This window comes from Colobus angolensis, unplaced genomic scaffold (genome assembly GCF_000951035.1).
Source record: "Colobus angolensis palliatus isolate OR3802 unplaced genomic scaffold, Cang.pa_1.0 Scaffold57, whole genome shotgun sequence".
Lineage (NCBI taxonomy): Eukaryota > Metazoa > Chordata > Mammalia > Primates > Cercopithecidae > Colobus > Colobus angolensis.
The window spans coordinates 8863504-8890361 of NW_012119265.1; the positions used below are offsets into that span (position 1 = coordinate 8863504).

The 26858-nt window shown below is 35.4% G+C and overlaps 1 protein-coding gene across 1 annotated transcript in view; it reads right to left on the bottom strand.

Annotated features, from left to right (window-relative positions):
• Window positions 1-263: 263 nt before the first annotated feature.
• LOC105526043 (chromosome unknown open reading frame, human C14orf39) overlaps window positions 264-26858 on the bottom strand; it is a 52747-nt gene continuing 26152 nt past the window's right edge. Inside the window, exons 14-18 of the mRNA XM_011961933.1 lie at window positions 24166-24227; window positions 22095-22273; window positions 20117-20261; window positions 6374-6431; window positions 264-1350 (exon numbers count right to left, since the gene is read on the bottom strand). Coding sequence (XP_011817323.1) covers window positions 1151-1350; window positions 6374-6431; window positions 20117-20261; window positions 22095-22273; window positions 24166-24227 — 644 coding nt within the window. The 3' untranslated portion in view covers window positions 264-1150. The remainder of the gene's footprint in view (window positions 1351-6373; window positions 6432-20116; window positions 20262-22094; window positions 22274-24165; window positions 24228-26858) is intronic.

Consider the following 26858-nt stretch of genomic DNA (forward strand, 5'->3'; position numbering starts at 1 on the left):
GAGCTGAGCTCCGGCCACTGCACTCCAGCCGGGGCGACAGAGCAAGACTCCGTCTCAAAAAAAAAAAAAAAGAAGATTGGCTTCTGGTTTTTATGGTAGTTAGGGGGTGGAATTGGGTGGGGGCTCCCATATGTGGTTTGAACTTCCTACTGGCACCAAAGGAAGGAGCAACCAGGCTTTCTGATCAACTTGACCAGATGTGGGGCAGAAAAAGAAAAGAAGGGGTTAGGTTTAAAAACTCATCAACAATCACATCAAAATAAGGAGTCAAACTCTTTATTACTTGGTAACTCAGTATAGCTAATTTACAAAGCATAAAATACAATGATATTGAGCAAAATGTTACAGAAGTTCATCAAATGTTAAATATCTTTATGTAAGCTATATAACTGATTGAAAAATACTCAACACAAAACATAAAGATGACATTGTTTTTTATTGAAGGAGACAAAATTTTAAATGTTCTTCAGAAAATATTTAAGCAAAAAAAATATTAACAGGATCATCACTAATACAACAATCCAATTTTCAGAAATTACTCTTGCCCTTCACATTTAATTTTTATCCATTAAAGGCATTAACATGACTCATAAAATTAGAATTATACCATGTGTTATATTAGAAGAAAATAACACAGATTTTGTTATTAACATAAATTATTTGAAATTATTATTATGGTACCACTCTGTATACTACATAGTGGAGCAAAAGTGAATCCCAATAATTTTAAAAGAAATTTTTAGTAGCTAAAGTACACTTCAGCACTAACTCTGGAGTTACTACTGCGGTTCTTGTTCTTATCAAAGTACCAACAATACTACCAGAAAAAAACCTTAGGTTCCAAGGAGAAGCAGGCTTAATATTTAAATAAAGAGTAATGAAAAAAGCCTCAAATTCTATTAAGATTAATAAAAGTTCTACCTGAACACGGCTCACAAAATCCAAACCAAAATAAATAATGATTAGTTAATAGCATACACAAAACCCCAAATATTCAGTATTTCAATATTTCAATAAATATAATCAAACAATGTAAACATTACTGCTTTAATCAACAAAAGAAAGCAGTCTTCATGTTTTAAGCAATAATGTAAATTTATGCCCTCATGAATACAGAACAGTAAAATAATTCAAGGAATTAATGACTAGCTCAAAAAAAAGTAAACTGTGTTGTATTTTGTGAGGAAGATGAAAAACCTTTTAAGGAAGAAGGTATTGAATTTTGACCCTGTCCAAATGAAAATGGAAAACTAAAATCATCTTTTCCAGCTCCAAATGTATGAGTTGAAGTGTCTGATGGAAAAGAAAATGTAAAGCCATCTTCTCCTTCTGGCTTCTCAAATAAGTTTCCTAAGGAAGATAAACATTACAATATCATGCTCTTCATCTTATATAAAATTTTTATAACCTACTGAATAATAGCATACTGCATACAATAAATATGGTAACACTCAATCATTCTTCTATTTAGCAGGTATTTAACTGTATTCCTCTTAAGTGCAAGGCATTGTCCTTGGTACTATGAAGATTAAAACAGACTCAAACTTAAACCCTATTTTCAAGCAATTTGAACTCTAGTATATAAAGAACTAGTATAAAAAGTAAAAAGTGGAATAAAATGCCTCAAATGAAGAGAATGATGCAGAGGCACAGAAACAGACATGCAAAGGATGTATTAGAGTAACAGAAATCTATTCAGCTTAGCAGGGGCAGTGAGAAATTATTAATAAAGATGTATTAAGCAGAAATTAATGAGGATGAGCTTGGAAAGATTACTGAATGTCCCACTATGGAATCTGGACTTTATTTAGTAGATGACAAGAATTCATTGAAGATTTTCAAGCAGAGATATGACATGATTTGAACTGCTGTGTAAGTATTATTCAGGAGAGAATAGGTACAAAGGCTGGAACAGGAGAGTCTAGAAGTGGGACTAACCAAAATAAAATAAAAGTCCATTGTCCAGTAAAGACGTAATGAAAGGCTAACCTTACCTACAATCATAGTGATGGTAATGGAGGAAAAAATGCCGAATCTGAGCGATACTGTATAAGTTAAACTAATTCAACTATTATTTATTGAGTCACTACAATATACTGTTCATAGCATTGTTCAAGGAAACTGACAGAACATTAAAAAGAGTTCTAAAAGGAATTTTTAAAATAAGCTTTAAATGTAGTTCTGGTTGATGAAGCCCAGAATTGCCATTAAGGAAAAATACTGTTTTTAATTTATTATATTACTTATTAATAAAATTATAAATATACAAATATATTTTCAACATCCTAATTCCAATTTTAAATTATCATTAAATAATTTTGAATCTATAGTAATCAAATATGTACTTGAAACAAGTCTTTTAAAATATCTATTTTTATATAGAATTAATCAAATAGCATATTAAGCAAAATAATTTACTTTGCATCACTTTGAATGTTTCATATATTTTTTTAACTTTCATATATTTAATAACTTTATTTTTATTTTTAAACATCTCAGTTATTTCACCCTAAATAGAACCAAGCCAATCAGCAACAAGATGGGTGGATAGATGGATGGATGGACAGACAGATGGATAGATGGACAGACTGACTACCAGATACTTGTGTTCTTCCCCTCTCCCTTTCTCACTTTATTTTTTTGACTATGTGTATTTCTCAGTACACATCCATATGACTTAAAGAAAAATAAGTATAATGGAAACACAGATCCAAAAAGAACTAAAATCTTGAATTTCCCTTTGAATAAATGAATTTGATTTTGTTTTTAATTTCACAAGAAGTTCATATGAAGTCTTCATAAAACTCATATGATCACTGTAAATAAAAGAACATATTACTGTGCAAGGCAGCATTATAGGTGCTGTGGGGAATTCAAAGGTACATTTAAAAATCCCTGCCCTCAAAAAACTTGTGATCTAGAGAAGACTTTGTATCTATTTATAAATAATGATGGTAGAATGCTAAAAAGTATAAAAAAGAAGAGATATTCAGAAAAGAGAGGGAGAAATATTTTTGAAAAAGAAGGTTGAGGGGATAAATAAAAGGTATTATGGAAAAGAATTCTATCTTGAAAGATAGAGATAGAAGCTGAGGACTGCAAGAAGTAAAAAGCAGGTAAGAAAGTGTGGGCATACTTGAGACACACTGAGTTCCAGAGTCTGGTCAAAGCACCGGTTACTCTTATAAGATAAAGGTTTAACAGGTATGTTGGGGGATGAATAGAGATTGGTTAATGAGTATAAAAATACAGTTCGATGAAAGGAATAAGTTCTAGTATGGAATTTAAGAATAAGTTCTAGAGTAGTAGTATGGTTTACAAGAATTTATAGTATATTTTGACATAGCTAGAAGAGAAGATTTGGAATGTTCCCCACACAAAGAAATGATAAATGTCTGAGGTGATGGATATTCCAACTACCCTGATTTGATCATTACACATTGTATGTAGCTATCAAAATATCACATGGACCCCATAAATATGTACAACTATATACCAATAAAAAACAAAACAGGTAGTTGGAGCTAAATTAGAAAAGTAGAAGCATAATTTGATAGTCAATGGGGGAGTCAGTTGAAGGTATCTGATTAGGGCAGTGATGATATGGCCACATTATGGGCACTGAAGGTTAATTAAGCTGTGATCTATAGGTAACCTGAAAAATGGAAAACACCAATTAGGATGTTATTGTAACAGTCCAAGTGAATAGTAAGACTCTGAAATATAATGGTTTCCATGAAAATAGAAAATAAAAATAAATATTTGAGACAGAACTGACAAAACTTGATGAATAGTTGAATGTAGTCACAGTCACAGAGAGAATTTAAAATTGTTACTATGCTCCAAACATTAAAAGCCAGAATAATGGAGATACCATCAGGGACATCAGAAGGAGAACAAGTTTGATTTCAGCTACACTGAGTTTTTAATGTCAAAAGATGTCTGAAGAGATTTAACTGTATAATCAGAAATAAGGTCCTAGAGTTTAGAAGTCAGTGCAGCAAGATATAAATTTGGTCATTATCTGTATGTAGTATATTTGAAAACACTGAAGTGAATGAGTGTCAAATGAATGAGAGTGTCAAAAAAGAGGATGTGGGCTGCGCGCGGTGGCTCACGCCTGTGATCCCAGCACTTTGGGAGGTGGAGGCGGGTGGATCGCCTGAGGTCAGGAATTTGAGACCAGCCTGGCCAACATAGTGAAACCCTGTCTCCACCAAAAATACAAAAAAATTAGCTGGGCATGGTGGTGGTCACCTGTAATCCCAGCTACTCGGGAGGCTGAGGCAGGAGAACCGCTTGAACCCAGGAGGCGGAGGTTGCTGTGCCGAGATCGTGCCATTGCACTCCCGCCTGGGCAACAAGAGTGAAACTCTGTCTCGGAAAAGAGGATGTAAATAGATTTAAATTTTTAGATGGTAGACATTTAATAAGTACAATTGGTAGATTCATTCTGATCTCATAGCATTAAATACCATTTATAAAAATTCCAAAATCTGCGTCTCCATCTCACTGAATTCCAAATTCATATGTACAATTTCCTACTTTATTTTCACTTAGATATCTAATAAATAGGCTTTTCAATTAAAACACTTCCTAAATGAAACCCCTGGCTCCTCAATCTCAAATTACTCTTACAGCCTTCCATATTTCTATAAATGGCAACTCCATTCCAAGTTATTCATGTCAAAACCATGGCACAATCCTTTTTTCTCTCTCTCAATCCTTACATCCAGTCCATAAGCAAATTCTTCCAGCTCTATCTTCAGAACACTTTGTAACCAAAATCTGACATCTTCTCACCACTTCTACTACTACTCATCAATTCTCACTTTGTATCATTTTATAACTTCCTGATCTTTCCCTGCTTTTGTCCTTGTTTCCATAGTCTGTTCTTCACATAGCAGCCAGAATAACTCTTTTAAAACCTGTCAGATCACTTCAGTCCTTTACTTAAAACCTTCCAGAGGCTTTCCATCTCACTCAGAAAAAAAAACCCCAAAGTCCTTAATGATCTACAGGTCCCACATGATTTGCTCTCCATCCACCTCTTGGATTTAATCTCCCACCAGTCTCTCCTTCCTTATTCCACAAAGCATACCAATTTAACTAATTTTCAGTGAACATACTGGGTATGTTCCCATTTCAAGACCTTTTTGCCCTTTGCTTGGAACACTTTTCCCAGTAGCTTGTATCTGCACCTTCTTCTGCTCAATGTTGACTTTTAGTGATGCCTTTCCTGACTCCCTTGCAATACAGCAATCACCTTCCCAATCCAAGTATTCCCTATTTCCCTTACTCTACATTACTTTGCTGCATAGTGTTTATCACCAATAATAAGTAAAGAATTAACATCAAGCCTGGGCAGATTCGGGCCCACCTGCAAAAATGAACTTGAAGCCTGACTTCCCACAGCACTGTTTTCACAGAATTAAGGTAAACATAGAATGTTTTATCTATCTAGTCTGCTGTGTGAGACTGCACCTGAATTAGAGGAGCTATGAGTTAGCATAGAGGCCTTGGGCCTCATGACTAGAAAAGTATAAAAGACTGGTGTGAAATTGAAGTTACATCTCTCGTGTGTCAAGGTGACCTACATGCAACATGCCTTTTGTCCATAACAGCCTGACATGTTCCTTGGGTGGCAGTGGCAAAAGAAGATGTATTACTTGGGTAGTTGGTGATCCTCTCAATGAAACAAGGATGCTGTACCTACCATTATCTCTTATCTTGTATCATTCTATAACATAAAGGTAATATTAGATTAAAAATCATAATATGTGAGTCTGACTATTCAAGTCCATAACAATTGTTTTTTAGTGTACTATCTGATAAATTATACATTGATTTATTTGTCTATTTTCAGTTTCTCACACTAGAACATAAACCATATGAGAATATTTCATCCTTGTTCACTGTTCTGTCACCAGGGCCCAAAAGCATACCTGATATAAAATATAATACACATACACATTTATATTCATATGTTGAATGAATTAATCAATCAAAGGAAAAATGAAGAAAGAATATCCAATAAAAAGTATCAAAGAGAGAAAAGGAAATCCAAAAATTACAGAAAAAAGGTGGAAATAATCAACTATATCAAATGTTGCAAAGAGTCTTAATAAATACAAGATACTCATAATGTTTGATAACTGGGAGGTCAATAACCTTGGAGAAAGTAAGTTTTAACAGAGTAGTGAGAAAAGCAAATTGCTTTAAAAAAGAAAGAAAATAATATCAGTGAGTAGTGCAGAAGTAACAGTAATTTCTAAAGAATAAATTGAGCACCTAAGAAAATAAGTTAGAGAAACTAAATACTGTACTAACGAGCTAACATGTTTTTAAATGTAGCAAACTTCAAACAACTTACCAATCTCTTGCTCTGATGACAGAGGATTTAGATTTCTTGCAGAATAATGTTCATTAAACTGGAAAATAATTTCCATTACATATTATTTGTGAAATCAGTATAAACAGTATATATATTTGAATCTAAAGCCTAGTTCTTCTAATACACAGAATTGAAGTAGACATATGATACCTTTATATAGCACACTCTTATACTTAAAAAGATCTATCTTCAAAACCTGTCATTTACTTATATTAAAATAAGGTCTGCTGATTTGATTCAGGCAAAATACACTGTACTAAAGATAGCTCCTACTTTAGAATTTAATATGATCTTTTGCTTTATCCTGAAAGCTTTTAACAAATCAGGTTCTTGGTTTTGTTTTGTTTTGTTTTTTGCCTAGAAAAGTAACAGAAAGTGGATAGCTTCACATCAGTTCAGATCAAGTTTTGCTGCCAAAAGTCTATTTTCTCAGTAAAACAGGCTTTTTAAAAAAATGAGATCATGACAGCATTGTTTTCTGTGCACTTTTTTCCTCTTCACATTGCATCATGAGCTTTTGTCCATGTCATTATTCTTCTAAAATCTGACTCTTTTCATGACTCTATAATATTCCTCTAAATAGACAAACCAGATAGTTTCAACCATCCTTTTATACTGGACATGTAAGTTGTTCCAACTTTGTTTCTTATACAAAAGCCACACCTGAATAAACACTGTTAAGCACATTTATTTTTCTTTGACAGTTAATAAGGAAATCTGTTTTCTCATAGATTTTATAAGCCACTTGAATTTCTTTTTCAGTGAATTATCTATTTATCAAATGGACTTTGCTCATTTTTCTATTGAGAAAGTAATTTTTTACTTATTGGTATGTATAAGCACTTTATAGTCTAGAGATGTTAATTAATTCTATGCAATCTTACTGCAAACATTTTACATCTTTGTCATTTTGCCCTTAAAATTTTTTAACATATAGAAGTTTAGATTTGGAGGTTGCTTCCAAGATGGCCAAATAGGAACAGCTCCAGTCTGCAGCTCCCAGCAAGATCAACGCAGAAAACAGGTGATTTCTGCATTTCCAACTGAGGTAGCTGGTTCATCTCAATGGGACTGGTTGGACAGTGGGTGCAGCCCACAGTGGGAAAGCCAAAGCAGGGTGGGGCATCCCCTCACCTGTGAAGGGAATGGGGTTGAGGGATTTCCCTTTCCTAGCCAAGGGAGGCTGTGACAGACTGTACCTGGAAAATACTGCACTTTGCCCAAGGTCTTAGCAACCAGCAGACCAGGAGATTCCCTCATGTGCCTGGCTCGGCAGGTGCCATGCCCAAGGAGCCATACTCACTGCTAGCACAACAGTCTGAGATCGACCTGCAAGGCTGCAGCCTGGCAGCGGGAGAGGCATCCACCATTGCTGAGGCTTGAGTAGGTAAACAAAGCATCCAGGAAGCTTAAACTGGCAGAGTCCACCACAGCTCAGCAAGGCCTACTGCCTCTATATGTTCAACCTCTGTGGGCAGGGCACAGCTGAACAAAAGGCACCAGAAAACTTCTACAGACCTAAACATCCCTGTCTGACAGCTCTGAAGAGAGCAGTGGTTCTCCCAGCATGGCGTTCAAGTTCAGAGAATGGACAGACTGCATCCTTAAGTGGGTCCCTGACCCCCATGTAGCCTGACTGGGAGACACCTCCCAGTAGAGGCTGACAGACACGTCAAACAGGTAGGTGCCCCTCTGCGACAAAGATTCCAGAGAAAGGATCAGGCAGCAATATTTGCTACTCTGCAATATTTACTGCTCTGCAATATTCACTGTTCTGCAGCCTCTGCCGGTGATACCCAGGCAAACAAGGTCTGGAGTGGACCTCCAGCAAACTCCAACAGACCTGCAGCTGAGGGGCCTCACTGTTAGAAGGAAAACTAACAAACAGAAAGGAATAGCATCAATATCAACAAAAAGGATATCCACACCAAAACCCTATCTGTAGGTCACCAACATCAAAGACTAAAGATAGATAAAACCACAAAGATGGGGAGAAACCAGAGCAGAAAAGCTGAAAATTTCAAAAAACAGAGCGCCTCTTCTCTTCCAAATGATCGCAGCTCCTTCCCAGCAACGCAAAACTGGACAGAAAATTACTTTGACAAGTTGACAGAAGTAGGTTTCAGAAGGTCAGTAATGACAAACTTCTACAAGCTAAAGGAGTATGTTCTAACCTATCACAAGGAAGCTAAAAACCTTGAAAAAAGGTTAGATGAATGGCTAACCAGAATAAACAGTGTAGAGAAGACTTTGACCTGATGGAGCTGAAAACCACAGCATGAAAACTTTGGGACACATGCAAAAGCTTCAATAGTGGATTCGATCAAGTGGAAGAAAGGATATCACTGATTGAAGATCGAATTAATGAAATAAAGCAAAAAGACAAGATTAGAGAAAAAAGAGTAAAAAGAAACTAATAAAGCCTCCAAGAAATATGGGAATATGTGAAAAGATCAAATCCACGTTTGATTGGTGTACCTGAAAGTGATGGGGAGGATGGAGCCAAGTTAGAAAACACTCTTCAGGATATTATCCAGGAGAACTTCCCTAACCTAGCAAGGCAGGCCAACATTCAAATGCAGGAAATACAGAGAACACCACAAAGATACTCTTTGAGAAGAGCAACCCCAAGGCACATAATTGTCAGATTCACCAAGGTTGAAATGACGGAAACAATGTTAAGGGCAGCCAGAGAGAAAGGTCAGGTTGCCCACAAAGGGAATCCCATCAGACTAACAGGGCAGATCTCTTGGCAGAAACCCTACAGGCCACAAGAGAGTGGCAGCCAATATTAAACATTCTTAAAGAAAAGAATTTTCAAGCCAGAATCTCATATCCAGCCAAGCTAAGCTTCATAAGTGAAGGAGAAATAAAATCCTTTACAGACAAGCAAATGCTGAGAGATTTTTGTCACCACCACCAGGCCTGCCTTACCATGTTTAGTGCTCCTGAAGGAAGCACTAAACATGGAAAGAAACAACCAGTACCAGCCACTGCAAAAACATGCCAAATTGTAAAGACCATCGATGCTATGAAGAAACTGCATCAATTAACGGGCAAAATAACCAGCTAACATCATGACAGGATCAAATTCATACATAACAATATTAACCTTAATTGCAAATGGTCTAAATGCCCCAATTAAAAGACAAAGACTGGCAAATTGGATAAAGAGTCAAGACCCATCAGTGTGCTGTATTCCGGATACCCATCTTAGATGCAGAGACACAAATAGGCTCAAAATAAAGGGACGGAGGAAGATCTACCAAGCAAAAGGAAAGCAAAAAAAAGCAGGAGTTGCAATCCTAGTCTCTGATAAAACAGACTTTAAACCAACAAAGATAAAAAGCGACAAAGAAGGCCATTATGAAATGGTAAAGGGATCAATTCAACAAGAAGAGCTAACTATCCTAAATATATATGCACCCAACAAGGAGCACCCAGATTCATAAAGCAAGCCCTTAGAGACATACAAAGAGACTTAGATTCCCACATAATAATAATGGGAGACTTTAACACCCCACTGTCAATATTAGACAGATAAACGAGACAGAAGGTTAACAAGGATATCCAGGACTTGAACTCAGTTCTGCACCAAGTGGGCCTAATAGGCAACTATACAGTACTCTACACCCCAAATCAACAGAAAATACATATAAGTGCACCACACTGCACTTATTCTAAAATCGACCACATAATTGGAAGTAAAGCACTTCTCAACAAATGTAAAAGAACATAAATCACAACAAACTGTCTCTCAGACCACAGTGCAATCAAATTACACCTCAGGATTAAGAAACTCACTCAAATCCCCAAAACTATGTGGAAACTGAACAACCTGCTCCTGAATGACTACTGGGTACATAACGAAATGAAGGCAGAAATAAAGATGTTCTCTGAAACCAATGAGAACAAAGACACAACGTACCAGAATCTCTGGGACACATTTAAAGCAGTGTGTAGAGGGAAATTTATAGCACTAAATGCTCACAAGAGAAAGCAGGAAAGATCTAAAATCAACACCATAACATCACAATTAAAAGAACTAGAGAAGCAAGAGCAAACAAATTCAAAAGCTAGCAGAAGGCAATAAATAAGATCAGAGCAGAACTGAAGAGCTAGAGACACACACACAAAAAAAACCTTCAAAAAATCAATGAATCCAGGAGCTGGTTTTTTGAAAAGATCAACAAAATTGATAGACCACTAGCAAGACTAATAAAGAACAAAAGAGAGAAGAATCAAATTGACAAAATAAAACTGATAAAGAGGATATTACCAGTGATCCACAGAAATACAAACTACCATCAGAGAATACTATAAATACCTCTATGCAAATAAACTAGAAAATTGAGAAGAAATGGATAAATTCCTGGACACATAGACCCTCCCAAGACTAAACCAGGAAGAAGTTGAATCTCTGAATAGACCAAGAACATGTTCTGAAATTGAGGCAATAATTAATAGCCTACCAAACAAAAAAAGTCCAGGACCAGACGGATTCACAGTTGAATTCTACCAGAGGTACAAAGAGGAGCTGATACCTTTCCTTCTGAAACTATTCCAATCAATAGAATAAAAGGGAATCCTCCCTAACTCATTTTATGAGGCCAGCATCATCTTGATACCAAAGCCTGGCAGAGACACAACAAAAAAAGAGAATTTTAGACCAATATCCCTGATGAACATCGATGCAAAAATCCTCAATAAAATACTGGCAAACCAATCCAGCAGCACATCAAAAAGTTTACCCACCACAATCAAGTTGGCTTCATCCCTGGGATGCAAGGCTGGCTCAACATATGCAAATCAATACACGTGATCCATCACATAAACAGAACCAATGACAAAAACCACATGATTATCTCAATAGATGCAGAAAAGACCTTTGACAAAATTCAACACCCCTTCATGAAAAACTCTCAATAAACTAGGTATTGATGGAACGTATCTCAAAATAATAAGAGCTATTTATGACAAACCCACAGCCAATATCATACTGAATGGGCAAAAACTGGAAGCATTCCCTTTGAAAGCCAGCACAAGAGAAGGATGCCCTCTCTCACCACTCCTATTCAACATAGTGTTGGAAGTTTTGGCTAGGGAAATCAGGCAAGAGAAAGAAATAAAGGGTATTCAGTCAGGAAAAGAAGAAGTCAAATTGTTCCTGTTTGCAGATGACATGATTGTATATTTAGAAAACCCCATCGTCTCAGCCCAAAATCTCCTTAAGCTGATAAGCAACTTCAGCAAAGTCTCAGGATACAAAATCAATGTGCAAAAATCACAAGCATTCCTATACACCAATAACAGACAAACAGAGAGCCAAATCATGAGTGAACACCCATTTACAATTGCTACAAAGAGAATAAAATACCTAGGAATCTAATTTACAAAGGATATAAAAGACCTCTTCAAGAAGAACTACAAACCACTGCTCAATGAAATAAAAGAGGACACAAACAAATGGAAAAACATTCCATGCTCATGGATAGGAAGAATCAACATCGTGAAAATGGCTATACTGCCCAAGGTAATTTATAGATTCAATGTTATCCCCATCAAACTACCAATGACCTTCTTCACAGAATTGGAAAAAACTACTTTGAAGTTCATACAGAACCAAAAAAGAGCCCACTTAGCTGAGACAATCCTAAGCGAAAAGACCAAAGCTGGAGGCATCACACTACATGACTTCAAACTATACTACAAGTCTATAGTAACCAAAACAGCATGGTACTGGTACCAAAACAGACAAATAGATCAATGCAACAGAACAGAGGTCTCAGAAATAACACACATCTACAACCATCTGATCTTTGACAAACCTGACAAAAACAAGAAATGGGGAAAGGATTCCCTATTTAATAAATGATGCTGGGAAAACTGGCTAGCCATACGTAGAAAGCTGAAACTGGATCCCTTCCTTACACCTTATACAAAAATGATCTCAAGATGGATTAAAGGCTTAAATGTTAGACCTAAAACCATAAAAACCCTAGAAGAAAGCCTAGGCAATGCCATTCAGGACATAGGCATGGACAAAGACTTCATGACTAAAACACCAAAAGCAATGGCAACAAAAGCCAAAGTAGACAAATGGAATCAATTAAATTAAAGAACTTCTACACAGCAAAGGAAACTATCATCAGAGTAAACAGGCAACCTACAGAATGGGAGAAAATTTTTGCAATCTACCCATCTGACAAAGGACTAATATCCAGAATCTACAAAGAACTTAAACAAATTTATAAGAAAAAAAAACACCAAAAGGTGGGCAAAGGATATGAACAGATACTTCTCAAAAGAAGACATTGATGCAGCTAACAGACACATGAAAAAAATGCTCATGATCACTGGTAATTAGATAAACACAAATCAAAACCACAATGAGATACTGTCTCATGCCAATTAGAATGGCGATCATTAAAAAGTCAGGAAACAACAGATGCTGGAGAGGATGTGGAGAAATAGGGACACTTTTACACTGTTGGTGGGTTTGTAGTTAAACTATTATGGAAGGCAGTGTGGTGATCCCTCAAGGATCTAGAACTAGAAATACCATTTGACCCAGCAATCCCATTACTGGGTATATACCCAAAGGATTATAAATCATGCTACTGTAAAGACACATGCACATGTATGTTTATTGCAGCACTATTCACAATAGCAAAGACTTGGGACCAACCCAAATGTACATCAATGATAGAATGGATTAAGAAAATGTGGCCCATATACATCATGGAATACTATGCACCCATAAAAAGGATGAATTCATGTTCTTTGCAGGGACATGGATGCAGCTGGAAACCATCATTCTCAGCACACCATCACAAGGACAGAAAACCAAACACCACAAGTTCTCACCCATGGTGGAAATTGACCAATGAGAAGACATGGACACAGGTGGGGAATATCACACATGGGGGCCTGTCAGGGAGTGGGGGGCTGGGGGAGGGATAGCATTAAGAGAAATACCCAATGTAGATGATGAGTTGATGGGTGCAGCAAACCAATATGGCACATGTATACCTACGTAACAAATCTGCACTTTTTGCACATGTACCCTAGAACTTAAAGCATAATTTAAAAAAAGAAGTTTAGATTTTGTATGTAATGAAACCCAATTATTTTCTTTTGCTTCTTCTTCCACTGTTTTCATGCTTAGAGAACCCTTCCTCCTAAGATTTGGTAAATATTCACCTATATTTCCTCTGAAATATATTGTGGTTAACATTTTCTCATATAATTTAATGCATCTGTAACTTCTATTGATGTACAGTGTAAGATGAGTGCCTATTTTACCCCTATTAATTTGTAGTCTATCATTATCACATTATAAAATCTTTGGTTTCAAGACTTTCTAGCCCATACCGTTGATCAATCAGTCCTTGAAACCATTATCATGCCTTTTATTACTCTAGCTTTATAGGATGTTTGAATATTTAGAAAGTAAGTTTCCCTCACCAATCTGTTTCATAATGTTTAGGATTTATAATTACATCCACTCTTTCACTCTTAATATATGGATTTTGTCAATTTTGTCAATTATTTTCAAATAATCAACTTTGACTTTATGAATTTTCTCTATTGTTTGTTTCCCCATTTCACTGATTTCTCTTACTATTTTATTTCTTCATTTTACTTCAGGTTTGCTTAGTTCTTCTTTTTCTAGATTCTCAAAATGAAATCTTAAGTCACTGATTTTAGGCCTTTCTTCTTTTTTATTAATTATATAATTATTAAATTATTTAAAGCTATTGTTTTGCTCTGGCTCTGGCAACATCCCATAATTTTTGATAGGCTGGATTTTCATAATGCAGTTTAAAATCGTTCCTAAAAGGGAAGCCACTGCCTTGAAAGGAAGGACCCAGTCCTGGTAGAACTCATCACCCGCTAAATAAAGAGCCTTGTGCCCTGAATAACCAGCAGTGATACCCAGGTAGTATACTGTGGGCCTTGGGCTCTGAGAGGTGCTGTTTTCAGTTGTGACCCAGCACATTCTCAGCTCTGGTGACTATGGTAAAAGACCCCATCTGTTTAAGAAAAGCAGAGGAAAAAGTAAAGGGCATTTTACCTTGCACACTAGGTACCAGCTCAACCACAATGGAGTAGAACAAGCATGATTTTGGGGTCCCTGAGTCCAGGCCTAGGCTCTTGGACAGCATTTCTGGACCTTCCCTGGGCCAGAGGGGAGCCCACTGCCCTGAAGAATGAGTCACATGCCTGGCATCATTCACTGAAGAGCCCTTGGGCTTTGAGTGGATATCAGTAGTGTCCTGGCAGACACCCACCATGAGCTAATGGTGGTAGGGGCCACAGGGAGAGGCTCCTCTGCCTGTGGAAAGGGAGGGAAGAGCAGCAAGGACTTTGTATTGTCGTTTCAGTGCCAGCTTAGCCACAGTAGAATAGAACATTGGGCAAATTACTAAGGTTTTTGACTCTAATCCAAAACTCCTAGACAGCATCTCTGGACCTGCCCAGGGCCAGAGGATCTAGCCACCCAAAGGGATGAACACAAATCTGGCTGGCTTCCCCACCTGCTGATCACAGAGCTTTAGGGCCTTCAGTGAACATAGGTTTTAGCCAGGTAGTAGTTACAGAAGACCTTAGCCAAGACCCAGTGCTGTGCTGGCTTCAGGTATGGCCCAGTGCAGTCCTAGTTGAGATGGCCACAGGTGTGCTTGCGTCACACCTCCCCCCACTCCAGGCAGCTCAGCACAGACAGAGAGGCTCCATTTGTTTGGGAGAAAGCAAGGGAAAATAACAAGTCTCTGCCTGGTAATCCAGAGAATTCTTCCAGATCTTATCCAAGACCACCAAGGCTGTACTCTCTGAGTCTGCAAAAACCACAGGGTTATTGGACTTGGAGCCCAAGTCCTTTTGAACACTTGGAAAGCCTCCTCAAGAGACAGGCACATACAAGCCCAGACTGCGAAGACTACAGTAAATACCTAATTCTTCAGTGCCTAGACACCGACAACAACTACAAGCATCAAGATTATCCAGGAAAACATGAACTCACCAAATGAACTAGAAAAATCACCAGGGACCAGTCCTGGGGAAACAGAGATACGTGACCTTTCTGACAGATAATTCAAAATACCTGTTTCGAGAAAACTCAAAGAAATTCAAGATAACAAAGAGAAGATATTCAGAATTCTATCAGATAAATTTAACAAAGAGATTTAAATATTAAAAAGAATCAAGCAGAAATTCTAGAGTTGAAAAATGCAACCAGAATACTGAAGAGTTCATGAGAGTCTCTTAATAGCAGACTTAATCAAGCAGAAGAATTAGTGAACTCGAAAACAGGCTATTTGGAAATACATAGTCAGAGGAGATTTTAAATAGTATAAAAAAGAATGAAGCACACCTGTAAGATCTAGAAAATAGCCTCAAAAGGGCAACTCTAAGAGTCACTGGCCTTAAAGAGGCGATAGAGAAAGAGACGGGAGTAGAAAATTTATTCAAAGAGATAACAATGAAAACTTACCAAACCTAGAGAAAGATATCCAGATTCAAGTACAAGAAGGTTATAGAACACCAAACAGATTTAACCCAAAGAAGACCAGTTCAAGGCAACTAATACTCAAATTCTCAAAGGTCAAGGATAAAGAAAGGATCCTAAAAGCAGCAAGAGAAAAGAAATAAATAACATACAATGGAGCTCCAATATGTCTGGCAGCAGACTTTTCAGTGGAAACCGTACAGGCCAGGAGAGAGTAGCATGACGTATTTAATGTGCTGAAGGAAAAAAACTCTTACACTAGAATAGTACATCTGGCAAAAATATCCTTCAAGCATGAAGAGAAATAAAGACCTTCCCAAACAAACAAAAGCTGAGGGGTTTCATCAACACAACTGTCCTATAAGAAATGCTAAAGGCAGTTCTTTGATCTGAAAGAAAACAATGTTAGTCAGCAAGAAGAAATCAACTGAAGGTACAAAACTCACTGACAATAGTAAGCACATAGAAAAACAGAATATTATAACACTGTAATTGTGATGTGTAAACTACTCTTATTTTAAGTAGAAAGACTAAATGATGAACCAAGCAAAAATAATAACTACAACAACTTTCCACGACACAGACAGTACAGTAAGACATAAAGAGAAACAGCAAAAAGTTAAAATGCCAGGGGATTAAGTTAAAGTGTAGAGTTTTTATTAGCTTTATTTTTGCATGTTTGTTTATGTAATTTGTGTTAAGTTGTCATCAGTTTAAAATAATGGGTTAAAAGATAGAATTTCAGGCTGGGCGCAGTGGCTCACTCCTATACTCCCAGCACTTTGGGAGGCCAAGGCAGGCAGATTACGAGGTCAGGAGATGGAGACCATCCTGGCCAACATGGTGAAACCCCGTCTCTACTAAAGTACAAAAAAAATAAAATTTGCCAGGCGTGGTGGCACGCACCTGTAGTCACAGCTACTCGGGATGATGAGGCAGGGGAATCACTTGAACCCGGGAGGTGGAGGTTGCAGTGAGCCGAGATTGTGCCAACTGCACTCCAGTCTGGTGAGAGAGTAAGATGTGTCTCAAAAAAAAAAAAAAAAAGATAGACTTTCAAGCCTCATGGTAACCTCAGTCAAAAAACAGACAATGGATACACCAAAAATAAAAAGGAAGAAATTAAATCACACCATCAGAGAAAATCACCTTCACTAAAAGGAAGACAGGAAGAAAGGAAAAAAGGAATGAGATCTTGTGATTTCCAACAACATGAATGGAACTAGAGGTCATTATGTTAAATGAAATAAGCCAGGCACAGAAAGACAAACCGCATATTCTCACTTATTTGTGGGACCTAAAAATAAAAACAATTGAACTCACAGAGATAGGGAGTAGAAGGATGACTACCAGAGGCTGGGAAAGGTTGGGGGGTGGGGGATTGGGGATAGGTGGGAATGGTTAATGGGTACAAAAAACACAGCAAGAATGAATAAGACCTAGTATTTGATAGCACAATAGGGTGACTATAGTCAACAAATCTAATTGTACATTTTAAAATAACTAAAAGAGTATAATTGGATTGTTTGTAGGACAAAGAATAAATGTTTGAGGGGATGGATACCCTCACTTTCTATGATATGATTATTTCACATTGCATGCCTGTATCAAAATATCTTACATACCCCCATAAATATATACATCTACTATGTACCCATAAAACCTAAAAATAAATAAATAAAATTTTTTTCTGATTTATCTCATGATTTCTTCTTTGATCTATGGCCTACATATTTAGGATTTTCTTAGATACCACATTGAGTTCTAATTTAATTCTGCTGTGGTCAGAGAACATACTCTGATTTCAATCCTTTTGAATTCATTAAGACTCATTTTATGGCCCAGAATATGGTATATCTTGCTGAAGGTACCATCAGAACCTGAAAAGAATATATATGCTGCCATTGTTGGATGTGATGTACTATCAAGGTCAATTAGATCAAGGTGATTGATGATGTTATTCAGATCTTATTAAAGATCTTTACTGATTGTGTTGTCTAATTCTACCAGCTGCTAAAAGAGGAGTATTAAAAACCTCTATGTTTGAATTTTTGTCTATTTTTCCCTTTAATTCTGTCACTTTTTGTTTCATGTATTTTGAAGCTGTTATTAGGCTTTACACATTTGTGACTGTTATATCTTCCTTATGAACTGACTTTTTTATCTTTATGAAATGTTCCTCTCATTTCTAGTAATATTCTTTAAGACTACCAGAAATTATATTAATATAGCCACTGTGACCTTCTAATGCTTAATTTTCATGATACATCATTTTCCATCCATTTACTGTCAACCTGTCTTTGCCTTTATATTTAAAGTATGTTTCTTATAGATAGCTTATATTTGGGTCTTGCTTTTTTTTTCCCCATTCTTACAATCTTTGTCTTTTAATGAGTGTTTAGCCCATTCACACAATGTAATTATTAAAAAGCACATTCTTTGGTGTAAAATTTATTTGTTTTATGATTTTTTTACTGTGTGTATTTTTTTGTTATACTTTAAGTTCTAGGGTACATGTGCACAACCGTGTATATGTTTTTATTGTTTCTTTTCTGCCTTTTGGGGTTGAATTTTTTAGAATTTCATTTTAATTTATCATCAATCTTATTTTCAATGTTTTCTTGATTATTCTTGACCACTTTCCCCCAGGACAGTTTTTAATTATTTTGCCAATCTCCTTTCCCAATCCCACTACCACAAAAACAAAACAAAAAATTAAATATAATCTTGTCAGGATTATAATTAGATTTGAATTGGACTATATTTATAAATTGTATTGGGAAGAAATTTATCTTTACAATATTTTCTTCCTATACAAGTACTGCATGTGTTCACATATTCATTAACTTTTTTCAGTCGTTCTGTAGTTTTCCTTATTCATAGTATACATGTTTCCTGTTAAATTTATATACATACATTTTGCATTCATGTTATTATTGTAAATGAGAATTAACTAACTATAGTCTATTTTCATGCCCAGCATACTCCTAGGAATTACTTGTTTTTAAAATAAGCATTTAAATAAAAAATGAGCCGGGCGCGGTGGCTCAAGCCTGTAATCCCAGCACTTTGGGAGGCCGAGACGGGTGGATCACGAGGTCAGGAGATCGAGACCATCCTGGCTAACACGGTGAAACCCCGTCTCTACTAAAAATACAAAAAACTAGCCGGGCGAGATGGCGGGCGCCTATAGTCCCAGCTACTCCGGAGGCTGAGGCAGGAGAATGGCCTAAACCCGGGAGGCGGAGCTTGCAGTGAGCTGAGATCCGGCCACTGCACTCCAGCCCGGGAGAAAAAAAAAAAAAAAAAAAAAAAAAAATGAGACAAAAGTTGAAGATGTAAAATACTATAACATGTATGTTACTATATCATCCATCAATAAATTTGTAATTTCAACAATTTAATGTCAGAGATATGCAAATAAAGTATTCTAATCCACATAAAATTGGCTAAATGTAATTAACTTAAATGAGCAATAACAATATTACTCATATCACATTGATACTTATGTAGGATTATTAAGTGGTTGGTACTTTTCTAAGTGCTTTATGTGTATAAACTCTAATACTCACAAACCCTATGATAATAGTTATTATATCATTTTACAGATAAGGAAACCAAGCCACTTACCCAAAATCCCACATCTGGTACATATCTCAGTAGTCTGGCTTCAAAGTCTAGTTTTAACCACTACACTGTATTGTTTCTACTTTTTGAATAAAGCATGTCTCAGTTTTCAGCTTTAATTTCTACATATAGAAATAAGCACTTTATCATGATTCATATCACTGAACAGTAGAAACCAATATTAGGTCTTTTAAAATTAAACAGTGATAATGCTGCTATGTATACACATGTAGTTGAAAAGACCAATTTATAATATGGAATATTTTTATGTTGAGAATTCTAGTTTGTCTGAAAGTTAGACACATTAACTATAAAGTCAAATTCATTTTTTAAACTGCCTTTAGCTGTAATTTAAATTATCCCTATCCTGAGATCAGTTTTTAATGAACAGATGTCAATATGAGGCATTCGAAGTTGAAAACAAAAAGGTAATAGAAAACTTTGTCATACCATCAATACTCAGAACTTTTTTTAAATGCTTCTGTTGATAATCTGCCCCAAGACAGTTTTGTATTAAAGAACTAAAATTACTCAAAGTTCCAGAGCACAATTTTTAGAAATAAAACTTTGGCTTCTCATATTACCTGATCTGATGAGATTTCTGTATCAAATACAGAAGAATCAAATAAATTCAATCCAGGTGATCTAGAAGTATAACTCATAAGAAAAGAAAGTCCAGGGGATTCCTTTTGTGTTTGAACTTCAGGTACTGCATTTCTATTTCTGTTACTGAGAAATAAGAAATCATCAAAATGTTAAAAATCTATTATTAAACACTGAATACTGGTAAGCATCATAAGCAACAGCATAGAGGTGAGAATTAGCACAGTAGGGAAACATAGGAAGTAGTTATTGAAGTGACAATCCTGTGGAGAAAGGATTGTATGAGGTGGAGACAATGTTAAATAAAGTAGAACAATCAATTTGGGGATAATAACTATGAAAACCTACTGTGAATATACTGTCAGGCTCTATTCTAGGTTCTTCCATAGGCATAACTTACTTATTCTTCACAAGAACCCTATGAAATAGGTACTGTTACTATCACTTCCATTTTACAGTAGGGAATTTTGAAGCATAGAAAGGTTAAATGATTTGCTTAAAAGAATAATAAGTGCCAGAAGTGACAGGTGAATGCAGCAATCCCGATTCAAAGTCCAAGCTCTTAACCTTGACACTGTACTGTCTTCAAGATTTTTAATGCCAGTGACAAGATTTTAGTGTTGATGAGAAGCCAGCCATTACAGTGATGTATAAGGAAGTTAAATTATAATATGATTTGGGAAAAATAATTAGACAAGACAGTTTATACCAGTGGTTAAAAGCATGGATTCTAGAGCCAGAACAGCCTGGGCTTAAATTTCTATTCTAATGTTGATTAGTTGTATCACCTGTGATTCTGTTTCCTCTTCTGTAAAATAAGGATAATAATGTACCTACATCTAATAAGATTGGTGTGAAAATTAAATGAGCAGTATTTATAAAATGTCTAGAGCAGTGCCTTGCACATTTTGTTAAGTGTTTGTTAAATTTAATAGAAATCTGATGATACTGTCATAACTATCTCTATTACCGTGAATGAGTCACTTAACTTTACAGATCATAGTTTTCTCATCCATGGAGAGAGGTTTTAGCGTATGAGCTCACATTCTTTCAGAGTTCTCAGGTTTGATGACAGGTTCCATTTTGAATGCGCTGTGCTTGAGTCAACAGCATGACATTCAAATCAGTAACTCTTACTAGCAATTTAAAATGCAGAAGTAGAGCCCAGGTCTGATGCAAAACAACCCTCATGAAGTGAAATCTGCTTGACATATGTTTTAGAGCAACCTCAGGGTTCAGTGTTAAGGAGGAGGATGGACTAAACAGAAAGGTTAAGTACAGCACTATTTTCTTGGCTGCAAACTACAAATACGTGGTTTCCAAAATTTAATAATCATGCGAGAGATATTTATGCCTAAAGAGCTTGCTTAATAGAAATGGCAAGTCTTGCTTCAGACACTACAACATATGAAGAAATGACTGACGGAACATTAATTGACGATAAGTCTACATTCTACCATATGTGACAACAGCTTTTTAGCTTGACTTTTTTTTTTTTTTTAATAGAGTCTCACTATGTTGCTCAGGCTGGATTCAAATTCCTGGGCTCAAGGAATCCTCCTCCCTTAGCATCCCAAATTGCTGGGACTGCAGGCACATGCCTCTATGCTAGGCTTAGCTTGACATTTTAAATTTTCTTTATCCTTTGGAAAAATCTTAAATCTACACACTATTGCTTTATACGTACATGGGATTTGTGCCATCTTCAGCTAAATGTTGCAGGAAAAATGGGGAAGAGGGTCTATGAAACAGGAACAGCAGGGTATTAATAATTGTTAAAACAGGGTGAGGGTAAATGGAGGTGTGTTATATTAGTCTTTCTCTTCTTTGTATGTCTGAAATACTACATAATAAAAATTTGTTAAAGTTACAGGTACTAGGCATCTTACTATTCCTATCAGTTATTTATATAATTCAACACACAGATAATTTAACAGTAGTTATTAATTAAAATCCTACATTTCAAATGGGGGGGTTTTAGGGAATTTTATTTTCTCCAATGACTCAGATGCTTTCACAGCTTCAGGAGTTCCTAAAAATATAGGAATTTCAGATGTTCGTGGAAAATTCTCAGCTCTCTCTTCTACTTCGTCACTATCATTTTCTATTGGCTTCCCAAAATGTTCAGTATATATAGCCTGCAAATTCAAAGTAACAGAAAACTATAAAAAACAAATGCTGTGGCATAAATGACACACATAAAAATGCATGAGGAAAATACCTTATTAATCCATGATGTTAACATTTCACAGACAAAATAAGTGAAATAAGAATAACTGGTGAAAGTGATACTAAAACATATACCAAAATATAGAAAAATAAATATTTATCTGATTTTTTCTTTTCTTTCCAGTTCCATCTTCCACTCCTACCTGAAAAAGTAAATGACAGCCAGAACATATTGGAATTGATGAAAAAAATGATTAGGAATGATTTTTCTTTTAAAATTTCCACAATATGTTCTTTTGGTGAACAATTACATATGCTATCTCCTTGAAAGTGAAAAATGATGTACTTTTAAGCAATCTTGCTCTCACTGATTAATTTCATTTTCACACTTTTTTGACCTTATAAATCTGTTATGCTACTTTCTCTACAATAATTGAGAATCTGAATACTAATTTTCCTTTATGTCATTTTGTAGAATAGAGATATGATTTGTCAAATATGCTTGTTATGCCAAATCCCATTACAGAAATAATCTGGGTCCCTTCATCAAAAAATGTGCTTATTACTTGTGTTTCTTTACAGCAAAACACTACTTGATGTTTCTCTTATTTTAACCTTTAATAGTTAGACTGAACTTGATATACATTGTTTACATCTATCATCAGGAAAGTGTTCCACTATTTAAATAATGCTTTCAAGATACTTTTATGGCAACCACTGCTCTTGAATTGCCGTGGTCAATCATTCAATCTTACCAAACAAAATTATTTTCATCAATCATTATTTAGTTGTGGTCAAGATACACTGTCACTTACTAATGATAACTTTTTGTATACGTTTTTTAATTTTTTAAAAAATTTGGCCAGGCGCGGTGGCTCAAGCCTGTAATCCCAGCACTTTGGGAGGCCGAGACGGGCGGATCACGAGGCCAGGAGATCGAGACCATCCTGGCTAACACGGTGAAACCCCGTCTCTACTGAAAAATACAAAAAACTAGCCGGGCGAGGTGGCAGGTGCCTGTAGTCCTAGCTGTTCGGGAGGCTGAGGCAGGAGAATGGCGTAAACCTGGGAGGCAGAGCTTGCAGTGCGCCAAGATCCGGCCACTGCACTTCAGCCTGGGCGACAGAGCGAGACTCCGTCTCAAAAAAAAAAAAAAAAAATTACTGATGCATAATAGTTTACATAGTTTTGGGATACATGTGATAATTTAACACATTCATGTAATTTGTAAATATCAAATCAGTGTAGTTGGGATATCCATCACCTTAAATATTTGTCTTTTCTTCATGCTAGAAACTTTGACTTATTCTCTTCTAGCTATTCTGACAGGTACAATAGATGGCTGTAAGCTGTAGTCACTATACTGATCTATCTAATATCTAACACAAGGCCTTATTTCTTTTATCAAACTATATAGTTGCATCCATTAATCAGCTTCTCTACATTCCGCCTTCCCCACTATCCTTCCTGGACTCTGGTAACCACCAATCTATACTGTATCATCTTGAAACCCGCTTTTTTAGCTCCCACATATGAGTGAGAAGATGTGATATTTGTCTTTCTGTGCTTGTTTTATTTTGCTTAATATAATGACCACCAGTTCCATCCATGTTGCTGCAAATAACTAAATTTCACTCTTTTTCATGGCTGAATAATATATTTTTGTATATTTTCATATAAAATGTTTGTGGCTTCATCTTTTAATCTGAAAAACAGAATCTGTAACTCTAGAAACCTGATCACCAAGCTGACACCTCACATAAACCACATAAATCATTGTACTAAATCTGAAATTTAAATAGTCGTAATATTTTAAATTGGAATTTTTGCTTAGAAATTAGAAATAAAATATTTGACTTACTTGTGAAGTACATTTTGATTCTCTTACTTGTCTTACTGTCCCTTTATCTCCATACTCAGCATCTGCTGTCATATAAGAACAAACTATTTTTCTCTTTTTTGTAATTGTATTGTAAAATAAAACATTAGTCTAGAGCCATTTGAAATAGCTAATATTTAGTTGTTTTAACCTGCAAAAATGGCAAGTTCATATGGTTCAATATAATACATACAGATAAGAGAATAAAAAATATGAACAGTTTAACAAACAAAATTATAAAGAGAATAGCCATTTTTTTTACCCAGGTAAAGAAATCCAACATCATGAGCACTCTAAAAGATTTCACATTCACCAAGTCTTGCTCCTCAGAGGTAATCACTATCCTGACTTTTGTGACAATCATTTCCTTAGTTTGCTTTGTTTTATCATCTAAATAATATAGCCTATTTTTCCTGTTTTAAATGTTGTATAATAACATATGTATGCTCTTATGTTTTGGTTTTTTGTTTTGCATATGCTTGTAAGATGCATCCATATTATTGCACAAAGACACAGTTCTCTTATTTTTACTGATGTAAAGTATTCCATTGCACAAACACAATATATCTATCCATTCTATTGCAAATGGATATTTGAAGTGTTTCTGCTTTCATGTACAATCAATGATATTATGAACATTATTTTACATATATCCTTGCATGTATGTACTTCTATTTCTCTAGTATATACCTAGGATTGGAACTATGAGGTATGGGGTATGTATATCTCTAATTTTACTAGATGTCAGGTTTTTCCGAACAGTTGTGCCAATTTTTTGTAGCAATCTGTCATTCTGAATTACTCCAGGAAATCATTCAATATCACCAGACAAAATGATTAGCTCCAATTATAATTTAGGTATGGTCTCAATATGTAGTCATTTATTAATGGAGTTCCCACCAATAGTTTATGAGAATTCCTATTGTCCCACATTCTCCTACTTAGTATTGTTAGACTTTTTGAATTTTGCTAACCTGGTGGATGTGTAATGATACCTCACTGTAGTTTTATTTTGAGTTACCTGATTTTCATACGTTTATCTGCCACAAAAGATTCTCTTTTCTAAAGTGTATACTTTCATACTTTGCACATATTTCTAATTGGGTTGTCTGCTTTTTTCTTCTTCATCTATAGAACTGCTTTACACATTTTGGAAACGACTCTTTTGAAAGTTTTATGTACTTCAAATATATTATTTGCTCTTGTACTCTTTTTATGGTATCTTTTGATAAACAGGAATTCTATATTTTAATATTGCCAAATTTCTCCATCTTTCTTTCATGATTGGACTTTTTAATGCTTGAGAAATCCTTTCCTATCTTGAAGTCATGAAGATGATTTTCTATTTAATCTTCTGAGAATTTTACACTTTTTGTCTCTTACATTTAAGTCATAAGTATTATTTTTACCACATATTAATTTCTTCAAAAGCTGGGTTTGAAAATTATTGAAAAAAAATTTTTAATTTCAAAATAATTGTATTCATTCTTGGGTATGAAGCCTCACTATACATGCTCCACAGCAGGTAGGGCTATGTGAGATATGTGCATTTCCCCATATTCCTAGAGATTGGCTATTCCTCCTTGTCAAACACTCTGTCAGCTTGGCATATATAGATTATAAACAGGTGAAACAGATCACCTGCACAGGTAATATATAATTTTTTTCTCTCAGAAGGAGCATCTTTGTGGATTAAGCATACTGTGTCAGGTGAATCCCATAATGAGTGTGACAAAAAGACTCATAGTATATTAAATGAACATTCTAAATATACATCCATTTCATGCTATCAGAATAAGACATTTTTAAAACTTCAAAAGTCAGTTATGAGACAAAAAGAGATATAGACTTTTATATACTTTGATAGAGCAATTGTTATGCATTACTAGTTTACAAAAAAAAATCCGTGTGGTATATGTTATATATATATTCACCATTATGTTAATATATATATACATACATCTATACACATGTGTGTGTATATACATACAGAGAATGAGTTCATATTTTCAAGGGTGTGTCAAAGTTAGAAAAGCTAGATGACTTGGAGATGTTAAACTCATATATATATCCTGTGATCCTTCAGTAACTTTATTCAAAGAAAATAGTCCAAAGTTTTAAAAGATTAATGTAAAAGAATATGGAGGCATTATTTATAATAGCAAAAAAACTGAAAAAAAAAAACCCAAAATATTCCACGTGAAAGAATGACTAAATAAATTACGGCATATCCACACAATGGAACATTATAAAATCATTACAAATAAAATCTATTTACTGACATAGAGAAATAACCTAAATAGTATATCAAGTGGGAAAAAAGAATAAAAAATTATGTATATGATATGATTCAAACTTGGAGGAAACAAGAATAAAAATGCATAGAAAAAATGGTATACACCAGTATTTATGATGTTCAGTTATGTCTGAGTGATGATATTTTTGTTTTCTTTATATCTTTTTTTGTTTTCCAAATATTCTTTTGTTTTTACATACTTTAAGTTCTAGGGTACATGTGCACAACCGTGCAGGTTTGTTACATATGCATACATGTGCCATGTAGGTGTGCTGCACCCATTAACTCATCATTTACATTAGGTATATCTCCTAATGCTATCCCTCCCCCCACCCCCTCCCCACAATAGGCCCCAGTGTGTGATGTTCCTCTTCCTGTG